At 37.7% G+C, this 20,377-nt stretch overlaps 1 protein-coding gene across 1 annotated transcript in view; it reads right to left on the bottom strand.

Annotated features, from left to right (window-relative positions):
• The window catches only part of PREX2 (phosphatidylinositol-3,4,5-trisphosphate dependent Rac exchange factor 2), a gene marked incomplete at its 5' end in the record, with an annotated part of 190,631 nt that overhangs the window by 100,521 nt on the left and 69,733 nt on the right, over positions 1 to 20,377 (bottom strand). Inside the window, 7 exons of the mRNA XM_032848425.1 lie at positions 6,613 to 6,741; positions 7,649 to 7,739; positions 8,307 to 8,389; positions 9,142 to 9,236; positions 12,145 to 12,324; positions 19,122 to 19,329; positions 19,878 to 20,097. Coding sequence (XP_032704316.1) covers positions 6,613 to 6,741; positions 7,649 to 7,739; positions 8,307 to 8,389; positions 9,142 to 9,236; positions 12,145 to 12,324; positions 19,122 to 19,329; positions 19,878 to 20,097 — 1,006 coding nt within the window. The remainder of the gene's footprint in view (positions 1 to 6,612; positions 6,742 to 7,648; positions 7,740 to 8,306; positions 8,390 to 9,141; positions 9,237 to 12,144; positions 12,325 to 19,121; positions 19,330 to 19,877; positions 20,098 to 20,377) is intronic.

Genomic DNA, 20,377 nt, shown 5'->3' on the forward strand with positions numbered 1-20,377 from the left:
ACCACATTTTAACTGTGCAGTAAAAATTAGCACAATCTTACTATATTAGATAATAAAAATCCCATTTACTTGACATGCTGTTCTTCCTATCTACCTATATAAATTCTATCCATTGCTCTAGATGTTACAATTTCTTACAGTTCTGATTTAAATTAGCTTGTGCAACACCATTCAAATTGTGCTACCTTTGTTAAGTCACCCTTAACTGCTGTAGTGTGCATGGTGTTCTCTAAACTCCTATAGCGATTATGGTCTTGATCAGTAAGTTCTCAAACAGCATTTTTTCTTAGTTACTTACACTTTTGAAGATTATATATGCATTTAATAATCTTTATATATAATTATACATATCATATTATTCATTACATATGATAATTATAAATTATATGTAATTATACAGATTATACTTACAGATTATATAGTGTGTGCATGTGTATATACGTGTAATATGTACAGTATATATATATATGTATATATATATATATATATATATATATAAAATCTCTCTCTCTCTAGACTTCCTTTCCTATCTCTATGTCAAGAACCGCCCTAAAGGGCAGAACAATACTAAATAGTTTCAAATACTGTTCTCCCCAGCCCATCTCCAAACAAGGGCAATCACAACTGCTTATTGTGTCTTAGCTTCATACTCATTACTTTACTTCTAATTGGTAAATAGTTTACTCTCAATGAGTAAATATAAAAACATACAGAGCTTCTTCATGCCCCCCAGATTATGGGAAGTTAAAAAAAAGTTTAAGTTGCATCCTATTCCAAACAGGTTCACAACAGAGTCAGAATGACAAAATTATCTGTTAAGAAGTACAGGAGATATTTGAGAGGTTATTACATTTTAAAAGTGATAACATGAGAACAAGAGAATTTCAGAGGCAGAAAAGTATCCTGGACGAAGAGTCCACAACACACTTCTGCTACAGTCATCCCCCTTTATTTATGAGGGACATTCCAAGACTCCCCCACCCCAGTGGGCGCCTGAAACAATGGGTAGTACCAAGCCCAGTATATACTATGGTTTTTCCTGTACATCCATATACCTATGACAAAATTTAATTTACAAATTAGGCCCAGTAAGAGATTAACAACAAGAAATAATAATAAAATAGAACAATTATAATAATATACTGTATTAAAGTTATGTGAATCTGGTCTCTCTCTCTCAAATATCTTATTGTACCATACTTTTCCTTCTTGTGATGATGTGAAATGATAAAACGCCAATGTGAAGAGATGAAGTGAGGGGAATGATGTAGGCATCATGATGTAGAGTTAGCCTGTGACTGACCTTCTAAGTCAAAAAGAGGATCATCTGCTTCTGGACTGTGGCTGACTAAGAGTAACTGAAACCAAGGAAAGCAAAACATAGGATAGTGTGGTATATCCGTACCAGCTTTGTGGTCTTCAGAAAATGGCTCAACCATAGTTGACCCTTGAACAACACAGGTTTGAACTGCATGGGTCCACTCATACGTGGAATTTTTTCAGTCAATACAGTATAGTACTGTAAATGTATTTTTCTTTTCATGATTTTTTAAACATTTTCTTTTCTCTAGCTTTCTTTATTGAAAGAATATAATATATGATACGTGTAATGTAAAAAATATGTACTAACTGATTATGTTATCAGTTAGGCTCTGGTCAGCAGTCAGCTATTAGTAGTGAGGTTTTGGGGGAGTCAGAAGCTATATGCAGATTGATTGTGCAGGAAGTCAGTGCCCCTAACCTTCATGCTGTTCAATGGTCAACCATACTTTGAGTTTCAAGGTGCTCATTTATAAGTGATGATAACACCTATCTTATCTATTTTTATAGACCTGTGTAGGAAAAATAAACAGGGATATATATTAAAAGCCTTGGGAAATTCTTTAACATGCTGTATATCTGTGAAGCACTGTTATTATTCTAATCGGAATCCAGCTAAAAAATTGGTATAGAATTCTGTGTCTTGAAAATGTTTTTTTTTAATTTTATCTATTTATCTGAGAGACAGAGATCACAAGTAAATGTTTTTAAACATTTTTTAAAGTTACAGTGTCAAGGGAATAGGTTCATATCCAAAAAGTGGGAAAGAGTGCTAGCAAGAGAGTATAGTAAAGAATGAATACCAAATATCCAACAATCTAGCATAGAAAAGATTTTATTATATCATTTAGAGACTGAGATTGGGATACAATTAGAAAGCCTCATTTAAAAATTGGATCCAACACCAGAATGATGAGTTTAGACTTAGCTAACAAAAATCATGTAAGGTTCTGGGCAGGGTTCTAAAATGAACATAATATTTTAGGAAGTTGAATATAGTATATAGTAATATATAAATCAGAAAAGATAGAGATGGGGGATTATCCAGAAAACTGTTCCAATTACTGCAGTAAGAAGAAAAAGGGGGAAATTGGAGACTTTTGATTTAAAAAAATGAAAGAAGTTCTTTGGGATATCTGGGACAAAGGCAGAGGGAAAAAAATGAAAAAAAAAAGTTGCTGAATCAATGGGAGATTTTGAAAAGAGTACAACTTTTGTAGGGGACAAGAATTGAAAATGTGTTTACTAATAAACATTTGACTTTAAGGGGATGGTGGGTCTAATTCTGTCACAAATTCCAGTGTGTGTTTTTCCCCCATACCACCAAGCAATTGTCTAATACTATCAGGGTATCCTACAATTCAACTCAGTTCTGGCATTATCTACCTGGAGATAGCATCAGATCTCACAGAGTAAGGGCTCAGTTCCACAAGACTGCCCCCCACCCCAACACACACACACTTCATGTGCCAACTGCAAATCATGGCTGCCACCTATGCTTCTGACTAACTGGCTGCAGATTGGTGGTTTCAGTGACTCTCTCTTGGGTTTGATTAATTGGCTAGAGTGGCTCACAGAACTTTGAGAAACATTTATCTACTAAATCACCTGTTTATTATAAAAGGATATAGCTCAGGAGCCAAATGGAAGAGATGCACTGGGTAAGGTATGGGGAAATGGTGCAGCACTTCCATGCTCTCTGAAAGCACCACTCTTCTAGAACTAACCCTGAAGCTCTCTGAACTTGTGGAGGCTTCATTACATAGGCATGATTGATTAAATCATTGGTCATTGGTGTCTGAACTCAATCTCCAACCCCCCTCTGCTCCCAGAAGTTGGGAGTGGTATTCAAAGTTCCAACTCTCTAATCACATGGTTGGCTTCCTTGGCAAATCAGCTCCCATCCTTAGAAGTTTTCCAAAAGTCACTTCATGGGCATAACAAAAGACACCTTTCTAGCTCTGATCATAAGAAATTCCAAGAGTTTTAGGAAATCTGAGCAAGGAAAGGAGACAAAGACCAAATATATATTTCTTATATAAATCCCAGTATCACTGTGTGCTAATCATGTAAAAACATCTTCAGCTTGCTGATAATCTGAGACCATAATTTAGTGTAGAGATGAAGTAGGAGGCAGACATCACTTTATTGCTTAGTGACAATGCAAAATTAATCTATCCCCCACTTAGTCCAGTGTGATGCAGCTTAGGAATGGTACTGTAACAGTGTTCTCTATATAAAGATCATAGAATTATTATATTCTGATATATACTTGATAGGATATTTTGAAATCAGCGATGAACAAATGATGAGGTTCAGAACATGCTACCCCAAAATATGGCAATTTGGCATACTGAAAATTTTAAGCTGAAGGAACTTGATAAACAGAAGGTGTATAGAGGACTCTCTGATCTCCCCCTACTCCCTCGAGGCTGGTCATAAAACCCTCTTGTGAGAAGTGCCCTCCCAATCCCAGAGGAAAGGAACATCCTTATTTCCAAAGACAGAGGGACACTGAGAACAGGCCTTGCTAAATTTCTCCAGTTTTCTACCCTTAGCACATACCCTTTCATCCTATCACATTTTTCTAAAGCTTTCTACTCTTTATCAAACCTAGTGTAAAAGCACTCAGGTTTAACTATTTCTTCTGGAATCCATTTCCTTACAAAGTCTCCCGTATCATATAAAACATATTAAATAAATTTATATGTGTTTCCCTAGTTAATTTGTCTTTTGTCTGACTGATCTATAGGGCCCAGCCAATGAACCTAGTAGGGTAGAAGGGGAAAAAAATTACTTTTTTCCTCCCTTACAGAAACATGAGAATGGGGTTATCCCTGCTGTATAATAAACCATGAAATTCTGGCAAGGTGACATTATGTTGAATTTCTAGCCAAGACCTAATCCTTTATTAAATGATCCCCTATATAAAGACAATTGGGAAATAGAATGAAAAGTACTTTAAGTTGAATAGAATAAATTCATAATGAATCAGTGAGGTTACATCAGAGAACCTCCACATAACAAGCAGTTGATTACAAGAATCTCAATGCTGCTGCTTCCATTCTGTATAACAGGACCAGACAACAAACAGATGAGCAGAAATGACAGCTTGACCTCTTTCTTGACAGTCCATTGGACTGAACTAGTGATTAATCATTCTTTAGAGATTCACTTAACATGGTGAGAATCACAGAACTTAGCCAAAGAAGTGCATCTCACTAAAACTTGCAAACAGGGATATAACTTAAATTCTGCAAAGACCCCTCCCCACACCATTCACTGGAAGACAGTCAGCACACCCAACCATACTCAACCAGTTGTTGAGCTCCCCTGACCAAGACTGGCACCCATATTCACAACACACATCAGTCAATATATGCAAATAGTTATCATTCCTATAGCTGCTTCTTGTGATATGAGTGAGGTATTGAGGTTATAAAAGCAGAACTTATGATGAAAATGTTAAGATTTTTAAAATGAATACCATTAAAATTAAGCTTTTTATCTTGCATTAGATAAAGTTTATATCTTAAAGATAAAGCTCCTCAAAAAACAAAACAAGAAAAGGTCTAAAGATTTCTCTGTTCTTAACTGATATTGCATTTACTCTGAAAACAACTATAATGTAAAAAAAAAAAAAACCCTCAAAGATGATGAGAACAAATGCATTAAATATTTTTAAAGATTTTATTTAAACTCAAGTTAGTTAACACATAGTATATTATTAGTTTCAGGGGTAGAGAGAACAAGTGCACTTAGATTCATGAATTATAATTTCTAGGAGTGTTATGATACTGGCATTTATGCTGCAAAAAGAAAAAAAAAAACCTTCTACTTAGTAAAATATGTTTGAATTCCTTACACCAAGCAGTCTTTAAAAGATGTATTTATCATTTCTGCTACTCATTACTTTGGGAGGTTTTAAATTCAGACTTTTCATCAAATATGATGTTATAATCTGTCACAAATAACCATTATATGTAGCTATAAAATAAAAATGTAGCCAAGAAATACAGCTGTCAAAAACAAAAGATTTTATCTCACAATAGAACTGCTGTGATTTATTTGGACCTTTCCATATCTGTACAAAACTTTCCTCCACTGAACTCTAAATGAGTATCTAAGCTGTTATATTTGAGTATATTTCTAGGCAGAAGACTTAGTAATCATAGAACATATACACATCTTTTTCATTTGGTAAATGAAGAAACTGAGGCCCAAAGGAGTTATGCCACAGGCCCAGACTCTATCAGATTTAAGAGCTGTCTTTTGTCAGCAACTTTCTCTAACTTTCTCTACACAACTTTCTCTAACTCTCTCTAGCAGTGACTGGGGGATATGCTATAATTCTGCTGAGTGTTATTTACCACATGCAACTGACATACGAAGACTGAGGAATAAAAATGTAAACATAGGCATATACTTATTTATTGTGGAGGTTTCTCAACCTTAGCACTATTGACATTTTGGGCCAAATAATCCTTTGTCATGAGGGACTGTGCTGTACATTGCAGAACATTTGTCAGCATCTCTGGCCTCTACACGCTGGATGCCAAGAGCACCCCCACAATGGTGACAACCGAAAATATCTCCAGACGTCGCCAACCACTGGTCTGATGTTGGGAAGAAAATCACCAAATTAAGCATTTTTAAAAAACTTAAACAAATTTCTCATTTCATCTTTTCTACCATACTTGTTTTGGAAACGCTCAGAATTTTCTACACCCTGACCCTAAACAACACGTAATCAGATGCACTAGAGCTGTCCTGAAATGTCCTATCTCCGACTGCAGGTATCAGTCACAGGATGTTGAGTAAACAATGTCATGAGAGTTAATAAAAATAAACTTAGACAAATATGAAAAAGAAACATAAACCAATGACATGACCTATCTTATTATTTCGATTCTTGCAAGTTCACAATTAACTTTTTAGACTTCCTATAAAACTTAGCTTCATGACTTTGGTGAATCTTTAGAAATTTTGCTGATATTGTTTCATATTTTAAAATATGAAACTCTTCACATTCCATGTCCTCCCAAGTATGAGCCCTTATTTTATTCACCAGGAATATTCTCCGTGATACAGTGTACATCATTTAGATCCTTGGAACATAAGGCTCTATAATCCTATTCCTCCTTTTGCTTCCTCCCTCCCTCACCATTTCCAGGTCTTTGATTTTCCTCATAACATGAAATACTGCAAAAAAGTAATCAAGGTATTACTGAACTTTTGGTTTTAAATCATTATTGCTAATGCTATGCAATATTCTTTGCTTTTCGTCCTGACCTTCAACAAATCTTCTGATGTTCTGAGCAAGATTCCGGACGCTGCTGGGAAGATTCCAAGGGTCTTGCTTGATGTGAAGTCTTAACCTTTTTGGACAACTCAACTTTGGTTCCATTTCCTGCTGAAATTCTAAATAAATACAGAAATCTCTTTTAAGTTTCAACCATTTACCAAACAGTTAACAAATCTGTGAGCTTCAGAATCATCTTTCATTCCTGTTGTCATGGGTTATTAGCACGGTGGTACTTTCTCTAATTATATTTCAGGAGAAAATTGGTTAAATCTAAAAAAGAAAGGCTAACCTTATTATTTTCTTACAAACATTTAAACAAAGGAGCAAATTTAGATAAAAACTCTCTTTTCAATGTCTGAAACTAGATGTCAAAAAGTGGCAGCTCTAGAGCTTATTCTGTTTGGCTGTTCTTTTTGTCAAAGCTCATTCCTGAAACCCCTTCCCCCAACAATGAATGGGCTACAACCAAGTAGGCATACTGGTTTCAGCAAAAGCTGCAACACTTCACACTTATGAGACACTTACATCTCTTCAATTAACTCATTCCTATTTATTCTAGTCCCTATAGGCATTGCACATTTTACATTTGCAAATAAATTTAAAACATCCCACTGACTTTTTATCTATATTCCAAAGTTATTAAAATAGAATTAATATGAAGGGGATTATGAAACACGAGTAGCCATTTTCTTCTTACACTATGCCTTTACTTCATGACTGTATTATTTCCCACCTTTGTTTCCCAATTGTTTCTCATAGTGACTTTTTATTTAAAAAATTTTGTTATTAATTAATTATTTATTTTTTAAACATTATTTATTTATTTATTTGATAGAAAGCAATCACAAGTAGGTAGAGAGGCAGGCAGAGAGAGAGAGGGGGAAGTGGGGTCCCTGCCGAGCAGAGAGCCCGATGCGGGGCTTGATCCCAGGACCCTGGGATCATGACTTGAGCTGAAGGCAGAGGCTTTTAACCCACTGAGCCACCCAGGTGCCCCTCTAATGGTGAATTTTTAAACCTTACCTTGTAATCCTTGACCTGGTGTGAGGTACTTGGTTTGTTCAAAGGCCCTTATAACAGCTTGTCCTTTTAGGAGATTGGTAATTGAATCCACCTACCATAAGAGCAGAGATTTCTGAAAGTTACATACTTCTCATAATACATAATAAATGTATTTCTAAGCGTAAATCTTATAAAGTATTTTTGTCTTAAAGCCATAATTATTTTTGAAATCGCATGATGCTTGCAAAATCCATCTTTAAATAAAATATTGGAATAAACTTACTGACAACAATTGCAAAATTTCTTATTATCCCATCATATATTAATATAAGATATAAATATGCTCAACATATTCATTTCACAAAAGAAGATTTCTAGGGTTATTTTTAAAAACCCTAAAAGACATCATAATGTTTTTCAAAGCAGTAAAATCTTCTACTCTATGAATTTGGTTATTGATATAAATTTTCTTAAAAATGCAAAACACCAACACAAACACCAAGAGAATCTTGTGCTTCTTGAAATTAGGAATAAAGTCAAGCAAGAAATGTCATGAAGAATTCTGAAAACCTACAGAGAAGCAAAGTAAAAAAAAAGGAAGCTTTTTTTACTATGTCTGAGAAAGGGATTCCCAACAGTCTGATGTGTGGGAAAAGACTTCTAGTTGTCCCAATCATACCTGGCTGAAAAGATGCTCAAGACAGCTATGTATCTTGTCCTGCTTATCATGAGAAATGCGAACACTGAGGGGAAGTTCATCACCTAGAAATAAAAAATAAGTCACCCATCTTTGTTTAACATACTAAAATATTTTAATATAAATACACCAAAAAATAATAATTAAACACGCAGTCTTATTCCATCATGTTCTTACGATCAGATAAAGAATTCTAAAAGATTTAATAGCAGTCAGGATGTCAGATGATTGCTCTTTGAAACAGAGGTGGAAGCAGAGTGCCTCACAGGAGAAAACACTCTATACCCTATGTCAATGATTTTTTCAAATAGTGCAATTCCTAACGGTTAAATAGTTGAAACAAACTACGTATTTCAAAATGAAGAAGTGTCCTAACTGGGTGCAAAGTCTCTGTTCTTAACATACCCCAGATAAGACATTTGTAAGATATTTCTCTCAGTCAGTGTTTTCATCATTCCCCTCCCTGTGCATCTACTATCTCAGAAGTCCTCAGGTTCAAACCCCTCCACCTCCTCACAAAGTCAACAACACCTCATGTTTTAGGATAACCTGTTTCCTGTGTACCTAGCTTCCCTCACAGTATCACAGAAAATCCTAAAATATATATTAAGATCAGACTTCAGACTTGTTTCTTTCGTCTCTTTTTAATTCACTCTGTTCACCACGGGATTGGGACGTTGACGTCACCCAGCACGTGTGGCGGCCAAGGACAACTGATCCAAGGTGAAAACGCATGTCAGTCACACACTGTCATCCCCGAAAGGTATCTCCCTGAGGACAGGCAGCAGAAAAGGTCACACGCCTCCACCAAACGCACCTGAGTCCATTTCATCGCTGTGGAAGTAGGAGCTGCACTGGCTGCTGCAGATGCTGGTGAAGGAGGCGATGGAATTCCTGTTGCTGTTGCAGTCACTGGGGAGAAGGAGGAACACAACACGTCGTCAATTTCAGAGTGAATTTGCTGCCACCCTCCCTGTTCTTACTAGATAAACAGGTCACGCCACAGTTAGGCTTATTGACATGTCTTGGAGAAAATTACGAGAAGAACCACTTTTGTTTGACTCCTATTTTACCTTACATTTTTTTTTTAATTATTTATTTGACAGACAGATCACAAGTAGGCAGAGAGGCAGGCAGAGAGACACAGGAGGAGGAGGCAGGCTCCCTGCTGAGCAGAGAGCTCGATGCGGGACTCGATCCCAGGACCCTGAGATCATGACCTGAGCCGAAGGCAGAGGCTTTAACCACTGAGCCACCCAGGCGCCCTTATCTTATGGTTTAAAAAATTTTGAATTCAATTGTATTTCAAAATCTCTTAAGCTGTGTAGACTGATCCTGAATGAATTTTTTTTTTTTTTTTAATCTGTAGTTAGAAAACTAGGAGTCGGGGTGCCTGGGTGGCTCAGTGGGTTAAAGCTTCTGCCTTCTGCTCAGGTCATGATCCCAGGGTCCTGGGATGGAGCCCCGCATTGGGCTCTCTGCTCATCAGGGAGCCTGCTTCCCTCCCCCACCAGCCACCGCCCTCCGCCCCTGTCCTCTGCCTCTCTGACTGCTTGCGATCTCTGTCAAAGAAAGAAAGAAAGAAAAAGAAAACTAGGAGTCAAAGTGCACTTAAAATTCGTCATTATCTATTTGAGGTGGTGTGTCTGAGTTAACGTGCTCATAAAGACAAGGTCCTGTTTCGTGATCTCTGCCTTTGGAGTCTTTCTGGTAGCTTTAAATTATGACTCATCAGCTGCTCTCTGAGCTTCCCGGGAGAGGATGGCACCCTGTCTCCACCCCAGAGCTCAGCACTGGCCGCCACATCGGGTAAGGGCTCGATAATGGTCAAAGTGGAAGGAAACAATGGGTAAAAGCTTTGAGTGTGAATATGGACACATTACAAAATTTCAGAAAGAGTATCAGAGATGGAATATTTTTTCCCCCTCAGAATCAGTAAGAAGCACTTATTTAACTTTAAATTTATGTTTAAAATTTCTAGTTTAGCCTAGAGGGAGACTCGGAGGGTAATTTTAATTATCTGAGAACTAGAAATTGAGGTAAGAAAATATTTTTAGATCTGTAATTTCTCACTGGAGAAAAACCACTGGAGAAAAACCTCCTATTAGTCTACTGGTATCCTTTGAAGCTAAAAGTAAAGGAAATGGTCAAGATGGTTAATCTGTGTTATATACTATTAAATCTCTAGGAATAATTAACTCTTATGTATTTGTTAAAATCCTTTTCATGTAGAAATTAGGATAGTAAGGTGGTTAAGAGAGAAACCGTGAGCCGGCCCACCTGGTTTCACATGTATATTATGTAACTCCTGTGGCCTCAGTTTCTTCACATGTAAAATGGGGTTAATGTCAGCGTGTACCATGTAGAACTGTGTTGGGAATTATGTGAGATCATCCTGTTTCCCTGTGTGTCTGGTAAAAATGTTTTTAACATTAGTGCTAAACATCTCTGAGGAGAATAACTTTAATGGTAATTACTTAATATTTTCTCACTGTAAAATACTGTATAATAAATAACAGTGAGTAAGAGAGTTTTTGCCCTTGATTAAAGTAAATAAGACAGGAGGCACACAAGGGGTGCAGTCCACTGGGCGTAAGACTCTTGGTTTCGGCTCAGGTCATGATCTTAGGGTCATGAGATTGCCATCGTTGGAAGGATGATGGTAGGCAGATGACAACAGACTTTGGAGGGAAGCTGATACAGGTTGATTGCATCTCCCCCCTAAAATCCACAGGTAGAAGTCTGACACTCAGGACCCAGAAATACAATCTTGTTTGGATTGAGGATTTTTACAGACATAATTTAGTTAAAATGAAGTCATTGTGGTGGGCCCAAATTCAGTATGACTGGTGACTTCCTGAGAAGGGGAAATGTGACCACAGGGAAACACTTAAGAGGGAAAGGACAAGAAGACACCGGGAGAAGATGGCCATCTACAACCAAGGCAAGAGGCCCAGACCTGATCATTCCTCCACAGATCTCAGAAAAAAACAGCACTGCTGACTCCACGATCATGGACTTCTGGCCCCAGAACCGTCGGATAATGAATAAATAAACATCTGCTGTTTAAGCCACCCAGTCCTTGGTACTTTGTTACAGCAATCAAATCAAGATTGTACAAAGTGTGCAAGGGAGGAGCACCTGCTGTCTGAGCTGGTTAAGCATCTGCCTTTGGCTTAGGTTGTGATCCCAGGGTCCTGGAATCGAGCCCCGCTTCGGGCTCCCTGTTCAGTGGGGAATCTTCTTCTCCCTCTCTCTCTGACCTTCCCCACTGCTCCTGCTCCTACTCGCTCACTCTCTCTCAAATTAATAATAATAATAAATCTTTAGAAATTGTGCAAGAGAGGGAAAGAAAGAAAGCTGGTCATGGAGGTAAGCAGGAAAAATTAGTCCAATTTGTTTGGAACACAGAATATAAGAAAAAAAAGGGGAGAAACACACAAAAAAAGAACTCCTGTTCACCCCACAGTCCAATAATCAGAAACAGATATCTGGAAAAAAATGTTAATATAGGCTCAATTTGCTTATTTGCTATACATGTTACAGAATTTGTAACAGGAACAAGTTTAGCTCCACAGACCTGGAGGGAAAAAAATGCTTTTTCCCAAATTACTCTGATTACGAAAAAAGAATAATTTGAAAGATTCTGCAGGATCACTATGTTTTATCTGGGGTTGGTAATAGCTGGCAGTTATGTTGTGAGGGTGATAAACAAAAATGATAATCAAAACTTTTTTTCAAGACCTCTGTGGAAAATATTCAAAAATAGGAATCATATTTGACTGTGTTGATGATTGAGTTTAAGGAATTAATGAATTACCTGTAAGAATCTCTGTTGCTGATGGTGTCATGGCCCGAGTCTTCCTGCTCATCTCCCGCCATATTAAAACAGACCCGTTTGCTATTTCTCTCTCCCTTCTCGTTGTCACTCTCTGGTGGTACTACGCACTCTGGTGTCTTACGTTCTAATTTAGGAGAATATGTTATGGAAGACAGAAGGCTGCAATGTGATATTAAAAAAAATAAGTGCACATTTTCAAACTGGCTGCTACAGAGAACTACCTTACTTGTTGAATATGATAGGCTTAGAAATATTTTTAGAGTGTTTGTTTCACGTAAAATTAATTTTTGATTGCATTAAAGAACAGTTGTATGAAGTTCACTTTTTCCTCTCAGAACAAGTAATAGAAACAGCGCCCCATTTAGACTAGGAAACTGTGTTGGTAATCCGTCCCGCCACTTACTGGTTTTGTTATCACAGCAACACTAGGATGATTCTCTTTGGCATCTAGGATATGGGGATAATAATAACTAGCCCATGTGACTCTGTGACAATGAAATGAGAATATACTCCAGTATATAAAAATTGTCACCTCCCTCCCCTAGTCATTATCACTACCATCTAAAAATACTTGGAGAACTTTAAAGAGCTACCCAAATATTAAAATAAACACTAAATGTGCTTAAATATCCCCACTGGCTTACCCTCAGATATTAAAAACCCATCTACCCATCTACCCCTGCCTTGGGTTTCTCCCAAGCGGTCTTTATTTGACAGGAAGAATATCACGTGGTCAGTCCTTTCTCACTGCTCATACAAGCAGGTGTTCTGGCCATCACAATAGTAAGACATTAAAGAGAGTCGCATACAATGTGAGGACAGGAAACAACAGGCACCATGCCTATATCATCCACAATCTAGTCACGATGGTATGTAGCGAATCTGCCCAAATGTAAAGCTCTTCCACTTGGGCTTGAGGCAAAAACAACAACCTTTAGTTCTAAATTGGTGTCACACTTGGTATGGACTCTGGGTAGCATGGATTCCATCACTCCAGATTTGACTCTTGGGCTGTTAAGAGTTTCTGTTAGTACTCACTCAAAATTATGCCAACATGGAATCAGTCTTGGCTATCAAACAAAATGCTGTAAAACTTGCAAAATGAATTCAGCCATAACTTAACAAGGGCCCTTGCATGGCCTCTGCAGCCAACAATCACCTTCTCATTTACCAAGTACAGGAGACACTCTGTCCTAGTCCACGCTCATTTTTCTAGTGCAATGTCATGTTTGTTTCAAGACTCTGAGACTGTCTTATACCTCTTACGTGTAACCCACCATGTCAAACCCAATACTGTGCACTGAGTAAATATTTGTTAAGCGATTTCACTAATTAGTTCATTAGAGACATCTCTTGTACCATGCACTGCTTTACTGTGCATATGGAAGTTTATATAACAAACGTAAGCCCCTGTCCTCTTGGAGCTTACATTCTACTGAGGGGAAACAAACCACAAACAAGTAAACTGTATAGTATATCACATGGTGACAAATATTAAGAAGGAAAATAAAGAAGGGAAGGGACATGGAGCTGTGACTTCAAACAGTATAGTCAAGGAAGGTCTCACTGTGAGATAACATTTGAATAATATTTTGGCATTTTATACCTTTTAGATACCAGTGAAAATCAGGGGGCTGTGTTATGCTGCTCAAGGCCCTATGAAGCTATAAATTATTTTAAGCAGTTTTTCTGTTTGCAAAGACACTTTTAAGTTTTGGAAGACAGATATGTATTTATTTACTCCCTCCACCCAAAAGCTTAAAACATTAGATTAACTCCAATTACCCAAGCTCTATACTGCATAGAGAGATGAACTCTGAATGCCAAAGAGGAAGGAGATGCAAGAGTTCTCATTTTGCGAGGAGTACTCTGTGCTTTATGTATCTTTTAAATTAGAAGTCATGGGGACGAGCATACTCGTTTTGTTTTTTTTTTTTTTTTTTAAGTCATACGAATTATATTCACATATTTGCTTTTCATTTTAAACAGCTGTAATCAGGCTTGCACTGACCCTGTGGGAACAAGTGTTAGGCTTACAAACAAATGATAGAAAAGCAGTGTTTCTGATATCATGTTTTTTGCATAAAATTTCTAGATTCTTAAAAGTAGTAATAATGCATAAATTTAGCTTTATAATATTTATGCATACAGAAATAGTTTTCCTTCACTTTTGCTCATGTACAATATTAAGCTACCTACTCTAGGTCTGCTAATTCTCAGTTAAAACCCTGAGTGGCCCAATCACCTTCTCACACCCTTGATGAATAAAGATTTTTGTACACAGCATCCTACGTCCAACCTGTGTTCTTCTACTAAAGTGAGACTTAAATATCATCATCTTTACCATTTTCATCATACCTAACATTTGTTGAGCTCTTATGCCAGTCACCATGCTAAGTAATCAATTCATCCGATCCTAAAGCCTCCTTAAGAAGTAGCTATGACTGTTATTATGATGGTGATCCTCATTTTGGAGATGGGGTGAGTGAGACACACTCTTATATACATATACTTTGCAAATGATGCAGAACAGCCCCTCCCTGCATATCATTTCTATACTCTGGAGAGAGGAAGGCAGTCCTTAGTGCTAATCCACCACATCCCAGTTCTCCTGGGCGCATTGCTGGGTGGCCTCCCTTCCCCCATGCGGCTAAGAACGACCATCTAACTTGTTCTCACCAGTATGACATAAGTGCAGGTTACCTGAGTCCCTTCTAGGTGCAAGCCTTTGAGCAAATGTGCAGCCTACATCATTTCCTCTTGCTGAGGGGACAACCAGAGACATTCCAGCTGACAGGGGGTCTGTCAGCCTGAACTCTGAGTGAGGTCAGTGTGGAGCAGAAACTCTATGACACAGAGGGGCATGGAGAACAAGCAAGAGAGAAAGCCTATTGTTTCAAGTCTGTAAGGCTTTAGGGTTTTGTTAACATAAAACAAAAACCAGCTGTATAGAGAGTAGGGTACCTAGAAGGATGATGTATGTGACTGGGCTAGAGGAGTCGCTACCTTATTCTGGGGAAGTAGGCACGGCCTCTCTACAAATCAGCATTAGCCTGATACCTGAGTGCCTAGAAGGCTAGCCGCAGACCTCAGGAGCAGCACTGACAGATGGAGGTTTGTCACGTTCCAGGTTCAGAAAAAGACAAGTGCAGCTGGAGCTCAGAGACATGAGACTGCAAGGATGACAGGGGTAGAGTGTATAGGGCTACACAGGCCACAGTAATGTAGTTGATATTATTTTAATGGCATTGCAATGCCATGGAATGGTTTTAAGCAGGGAACAAGCATGATTTACTTGTACAGATCCTTTTGGCATTAGCTGAATGTAGAATGCATTGGAGGGGCACAGCTGGTGAGGGGACAATGCTGACCCAGCCTAAGGTGATGGGGAGGATACATTCTGATGTATACTTGACTAAACTTGATAAGGTCCTGGAGGTAAAGGGACAGGAACAAGAACCAACAGTAACACCCACAGTCTGCCTTGCAGAACTGAAAAGATGGGGAATACTTGACTGAGAAGAGGGAACATGTTCATGGGGGAGGAGTCACAGTAGCTTTCTGCATAAGGAAATCTAGAATTCAGTTTTGGAAACAAATTTTAAGTTTGAGATTTAATGTGTTATGTCCCTGTGTTTCATAACCCACATCACAGGGGGCTGCAGGAATGAAATCAAGCAGTGCTTATATTAATAAAACCATGCCTGGCACATAAACCCCTCTGATACACATTAGTGCTTATGAAGCTGAGCCCTCTTTTCATACATTTACCAGCAAAATGGTCAAAGATAATTCCACCAACAGCCCAGGTCACTAAGTGTCTGTCCCACCGTGAGGTTTCCTCATGACTCAGCCCGGGGCGTCTGGCCCCTATAAAAGGCAGGTCTGTTCTCAGCTTTCCTATCTTCACCAGCCCCCAGGACCCTTTATTCATCTCCTCCTTGAGAGAATACACAAATGCTGTATTTTAAAGTCCTGTCAATGGTTTTGGATTATCCACAAAATTTTGCCCTTTAATTATGTCTAGTACCTAACTGTCATTACCCAGAAAGTAGCCCGTCAAAGGACAAAAGTGTTTAGCTTCAATGAGATAAGAATCATAGAATGTTGAATAAATTCCCAACATCCCCTTATCTCATGGTAATAGACAACAAATGTGTCTCTAGTCCCATCTTTGGATCTGAAGGAAGTAGAAGCATTTAGTGGAATGTCTATGTGTTGAAGGAAATGTTATTTCTAGGAGATGTGTTCCCAAGGGGCAGGGTAAGCGGACAAGCTCAGGACCAGGCCATTCCCCAGGAATGAAGGATTTCTAGAAAGGCCAGCCAGAGACGTTGTGAAACAATTTCTCTTAAAACTTGGCAGAGTATCCGAGATCTGCTTCTCTGCTCTGCAGAGGCATCTATGTCTGACCAAGAGTAATTACTACATGGTGAGAAAACTGTTTGGTAACTAGCTTTTCAAATAATTCGTCAAGCTCGACTGCACTGCAGTATCTCCGAATGGGGCAAAAGGGAATCCAGGCACTTGGACGCCTGCACTGTTTTGAAGGGACTATATTGCACATTGAATTATGTGGAACATATTTATATTTAGAATTAAATTATATGGTGCACACAGAGAAGAACAAGGAAGTTTCTCAAATCACTTGCTCATTTCATGTCATTTTCCTAATAAACATGCACAGTAGGGGAAAGGCTTTTAGAGTAACAGAGTGGGAAACTCTTAAGTAAAAATAGGTAATTATTTTAAGTAGTTTTGGTTAATAAAAATAGCTTAACGCCTTTCTTCAATGAGGACTTCAAATACAAAGCATTTGAAGCCAAATAAAGGGAGCCCTTTGGCTCTACCCATTTTCTCGAAAATATATCTACATCAGCTGAACTTAAAAAAAAAAAAATCAATAAATTAACAAAGACAGCCAAATCTGGACAACTGCCAGGAAGTGCTGAGTAGTCAATGCATTAGAGTCCTGGTCTCTGAGGTACTATGCGCTCAGGCACATCAATAATCCTGCCATTGGTAAAGGACTTGTCTGAAAAGCAGGAGTAATAACTCTTGGCCCAACTGGCAGTGTGGGATTGGTCCAGATGTTCTCCTAAAATCCCTCCGAGAGCTAGGATACATGATTCAGTGCCACTATTTATTGCCTTATTAATAAAGATTCTTACTCTGTGCACTTCCTAAATACTTTAGGGAGAAAAAAAAGCTAGTTTCTAAAATAGAACATATCATACAATAAAATTCCATTTATTAAATGAAACAAAATATTATGCCTTAAGATATTACCTTATGTGTCACAAGGTCATTCTCAAACAATCCAAAGTATCATACAATTGCCTAAAAATAGCCACCTGTTCTTTTAGCAACCCCAAACTATTTAATTCATCTGTAAATGGGGCAGTCACAATATAGTAAACTGATATAATATAAACAATTTTTTAAAACTAATGTATTAGAACCCATGAAAACAGAATTTCAAGTTTAAATTAACTGATAAAAATGTCAGAACAAATTAGCATAATAAATAGTAACTATCTAAAGATAACCTTAGAAATACGGTACATCTAATATGGTGATTTTCAGCACTAAATTTCAAAAACATGTAAAATAAGAGATCATGTCGGGGTGCCTAGGTGGCTCAGTCAGTTAAGGGTCTGCCTTCAGCTCAGGTCATGATCTCGGGGTCCTGAGAGCAAGTCCCACATTGGGGGTCCCTCCTGAGCAGGGAGCTTGCTTCTCCCTCTGCCCCTCCGCCCCTCTGTGCCACGTGTCCTCGTGGTCTCTCTTTCTCAAATAAATAAATAACTAAGATTAAAAAAAAAAAAAAAGAAAAAGTTTTAAAAAGCAAAATCCTGTCAGTTAAGATTTTATTTGTATAATGTCTAATTACCAAAAAGGCTCAGAATAAGTTCTAAATATTTTATGTCAAAACTGAATTTTCCAGGGAAGTATGGGATGATGTGTGTGGGGGCGGAATTAAACAATACACAACCAACAGCAATCTAAATGTGTAACTTCATAAAGAGAGCATGACAAAAAAGGGAAAATGGTGTCTATACCATTTTTAGATTCTACCAACTTCAGTTATATCCACCAATTTCAACCCCTTGAATGAGAAGTAAGCATAATGTTAGACACTGCACTATTTTTTGTACTGATTTTTATAATTTTCACCACAAACTTGTAATTTGTTATTATTCTTCATCCTGTTTAATAGGTGAGAGACCAAGTTCCCCCAAAGCCCATGTTTTTGTGACTAAACAGAGTTGCCTTGACTGTCCGTGACACACAATCACAACCATGATGTGGCAAAGCATGCCACAGAGTAGAGGCAATTGGCCAACCATCAATTTTTTAAGTAAGAATCAGAGTCAACCTCTTTGGAAAAGTTTTAATTAACTTCCTCCTTTTCTCCGTTTTTGATAAAAATTTTCAAGTGACTGGCACAGCTATTTATAGGTTATTGCTTAGTAAACCATAAATTCAATCAGGGGAAAAAAAAAAAAGAAGTTCATTCATTTTTCTTTGGTCTTAGAGATAGATAATTTTACATTTACTCATTTAACAAGTATGTTAAAGATTTGCTATATTTTATATTTTTTATACACATCTACTGAGTGTATATACATTTACTGTGTTCTGCTCTATAAAGGATACCAGGAAATCTGCATACCTAGTTGGTACTCTATCCATCATATTTTTGAGTTTAATAGTTTCACATTGAGACTTTCTTAGTGTTTTCTATAAGAAAGAATTTTGCCACTCTCTTCCTTGGCATTAAATGCTTCCTTAAAATGCCATGTTATATCCCTTTTAAGGTGTCAGAAGGAAGAGGATCTGTATGGTTCACACTCATGAAATCTTACATTTCTAAAAATGAAAGAGAGAATGATGGATGTTCAAAAGTCACATTTTCTATAGCTATTTTGTTAGGTACATTGAAAAGTACTTACTCATCAATTTGACAAACACACATCTCCACCTCCTTCAGTGCAGTCTGAAGTTTGCCCAACAGTTTCTGATAAATATCTTGAGTTTCCAGGTCTTCTTCTTTTAACAAGTACCGGAGCCCACGCCCATCCTGCTGTCCCAGAGACAGGCCTGAAGGGGCCGCCATGGTCGTGATTGTGTGCTGAATGTACACCATAGGGCTCAGTTTCCCTGAGGAGGTAAGATCATTCCAGAATAATATTTATGACCTTTAATACACAGTAAAGATCCGGTGCAATTCATTCTCGCCACCCAGGCTTATATTAAATAAAATGCCAATCCAATGCTGAATGTAATTCAGGAATTAAAGCTTATGGGAATTGTGATTAAAATATCCTTCCATCTCATGCTTTACTGTGATGGTATGGAATGGCACTGTCCATCCCTGAAGCTGCTCCTCCTATATTTTTCTCATCATTATAGGGCCATTTCAGACTAATGGCCTGCACAACAAGATAAGCTGTGCCTGTCATACATGTAAGGAAAGAAAGAACAATTGTTCTTCTTAGAGGAAAGATAATAAAAATGCATAACTCTGTTTTTATTCTATAAACATTTTATGTAGAATTATCCAAATGATTATAGAGAGGAATCCTGTCTTTATAAAATTCAGACTTGTTCAGACACCAGGAATCTATCTTACTTCAGGGATGCTGGAATAGTTAACAATTGCCTAAATTACGTTTCGTGATTTGAGGAAGTTTCAAAAGCTAACATACCTTGCTCAGATTTATTTTCCTTATCATGAGAATTATGCTTCCTGCTATCCAGCTGAACACCAAATGCACTCCCAAGGGAGGTTGATGTTTTGGGATAGGAAACTTCCATTATGTTGACATGGCAGTTGGTGGGGCAGAAATCACTGCTGTGTAATGGGGAGAGTTTAGATTTGGCCTGTTTGAAGGTGGGCCAGGCTCTATTCTTCAGTACGCGTGAAAACTGTAAATTAAAGGAGAAACAAAGAGCAGTTGAACACACAGCGTTCATCACTTCCACCACCCATAACGAAATATTAAAAAATTAAATTATGTCAATTGGCACAAGTGAAATAAATGATAAGTTGTTGGAAATTAAGTCATTCTTTTAAAACCCACACATTCTAAGTAAAGAAAAGCAATAAAGGCAGCAAATGCATAGGATTCTTTTGAAACTCTGATTACAAGTTAGATGCTGAAAGACATAATTTTAAGTGAACAGTACCATTACTAAGACTCAAATC

This window comes from Lontra canadensis, unplaced genomic scaffold (genome assembly GCF_010015895.1).
Source record: "Lontra canadensis isolate GAN:19392208 unplaced genomic scaffold, GSC_riverotter_1.0 scaffold203, whole genome shotgun sequence".
Classification (NCBI taxonomy): domain Eukaryota; kingdom Metazoa; phylum Chordata; class Mammalia; order Carnivora; family Mustelidae; genus Lontra; species Lontra canadensis.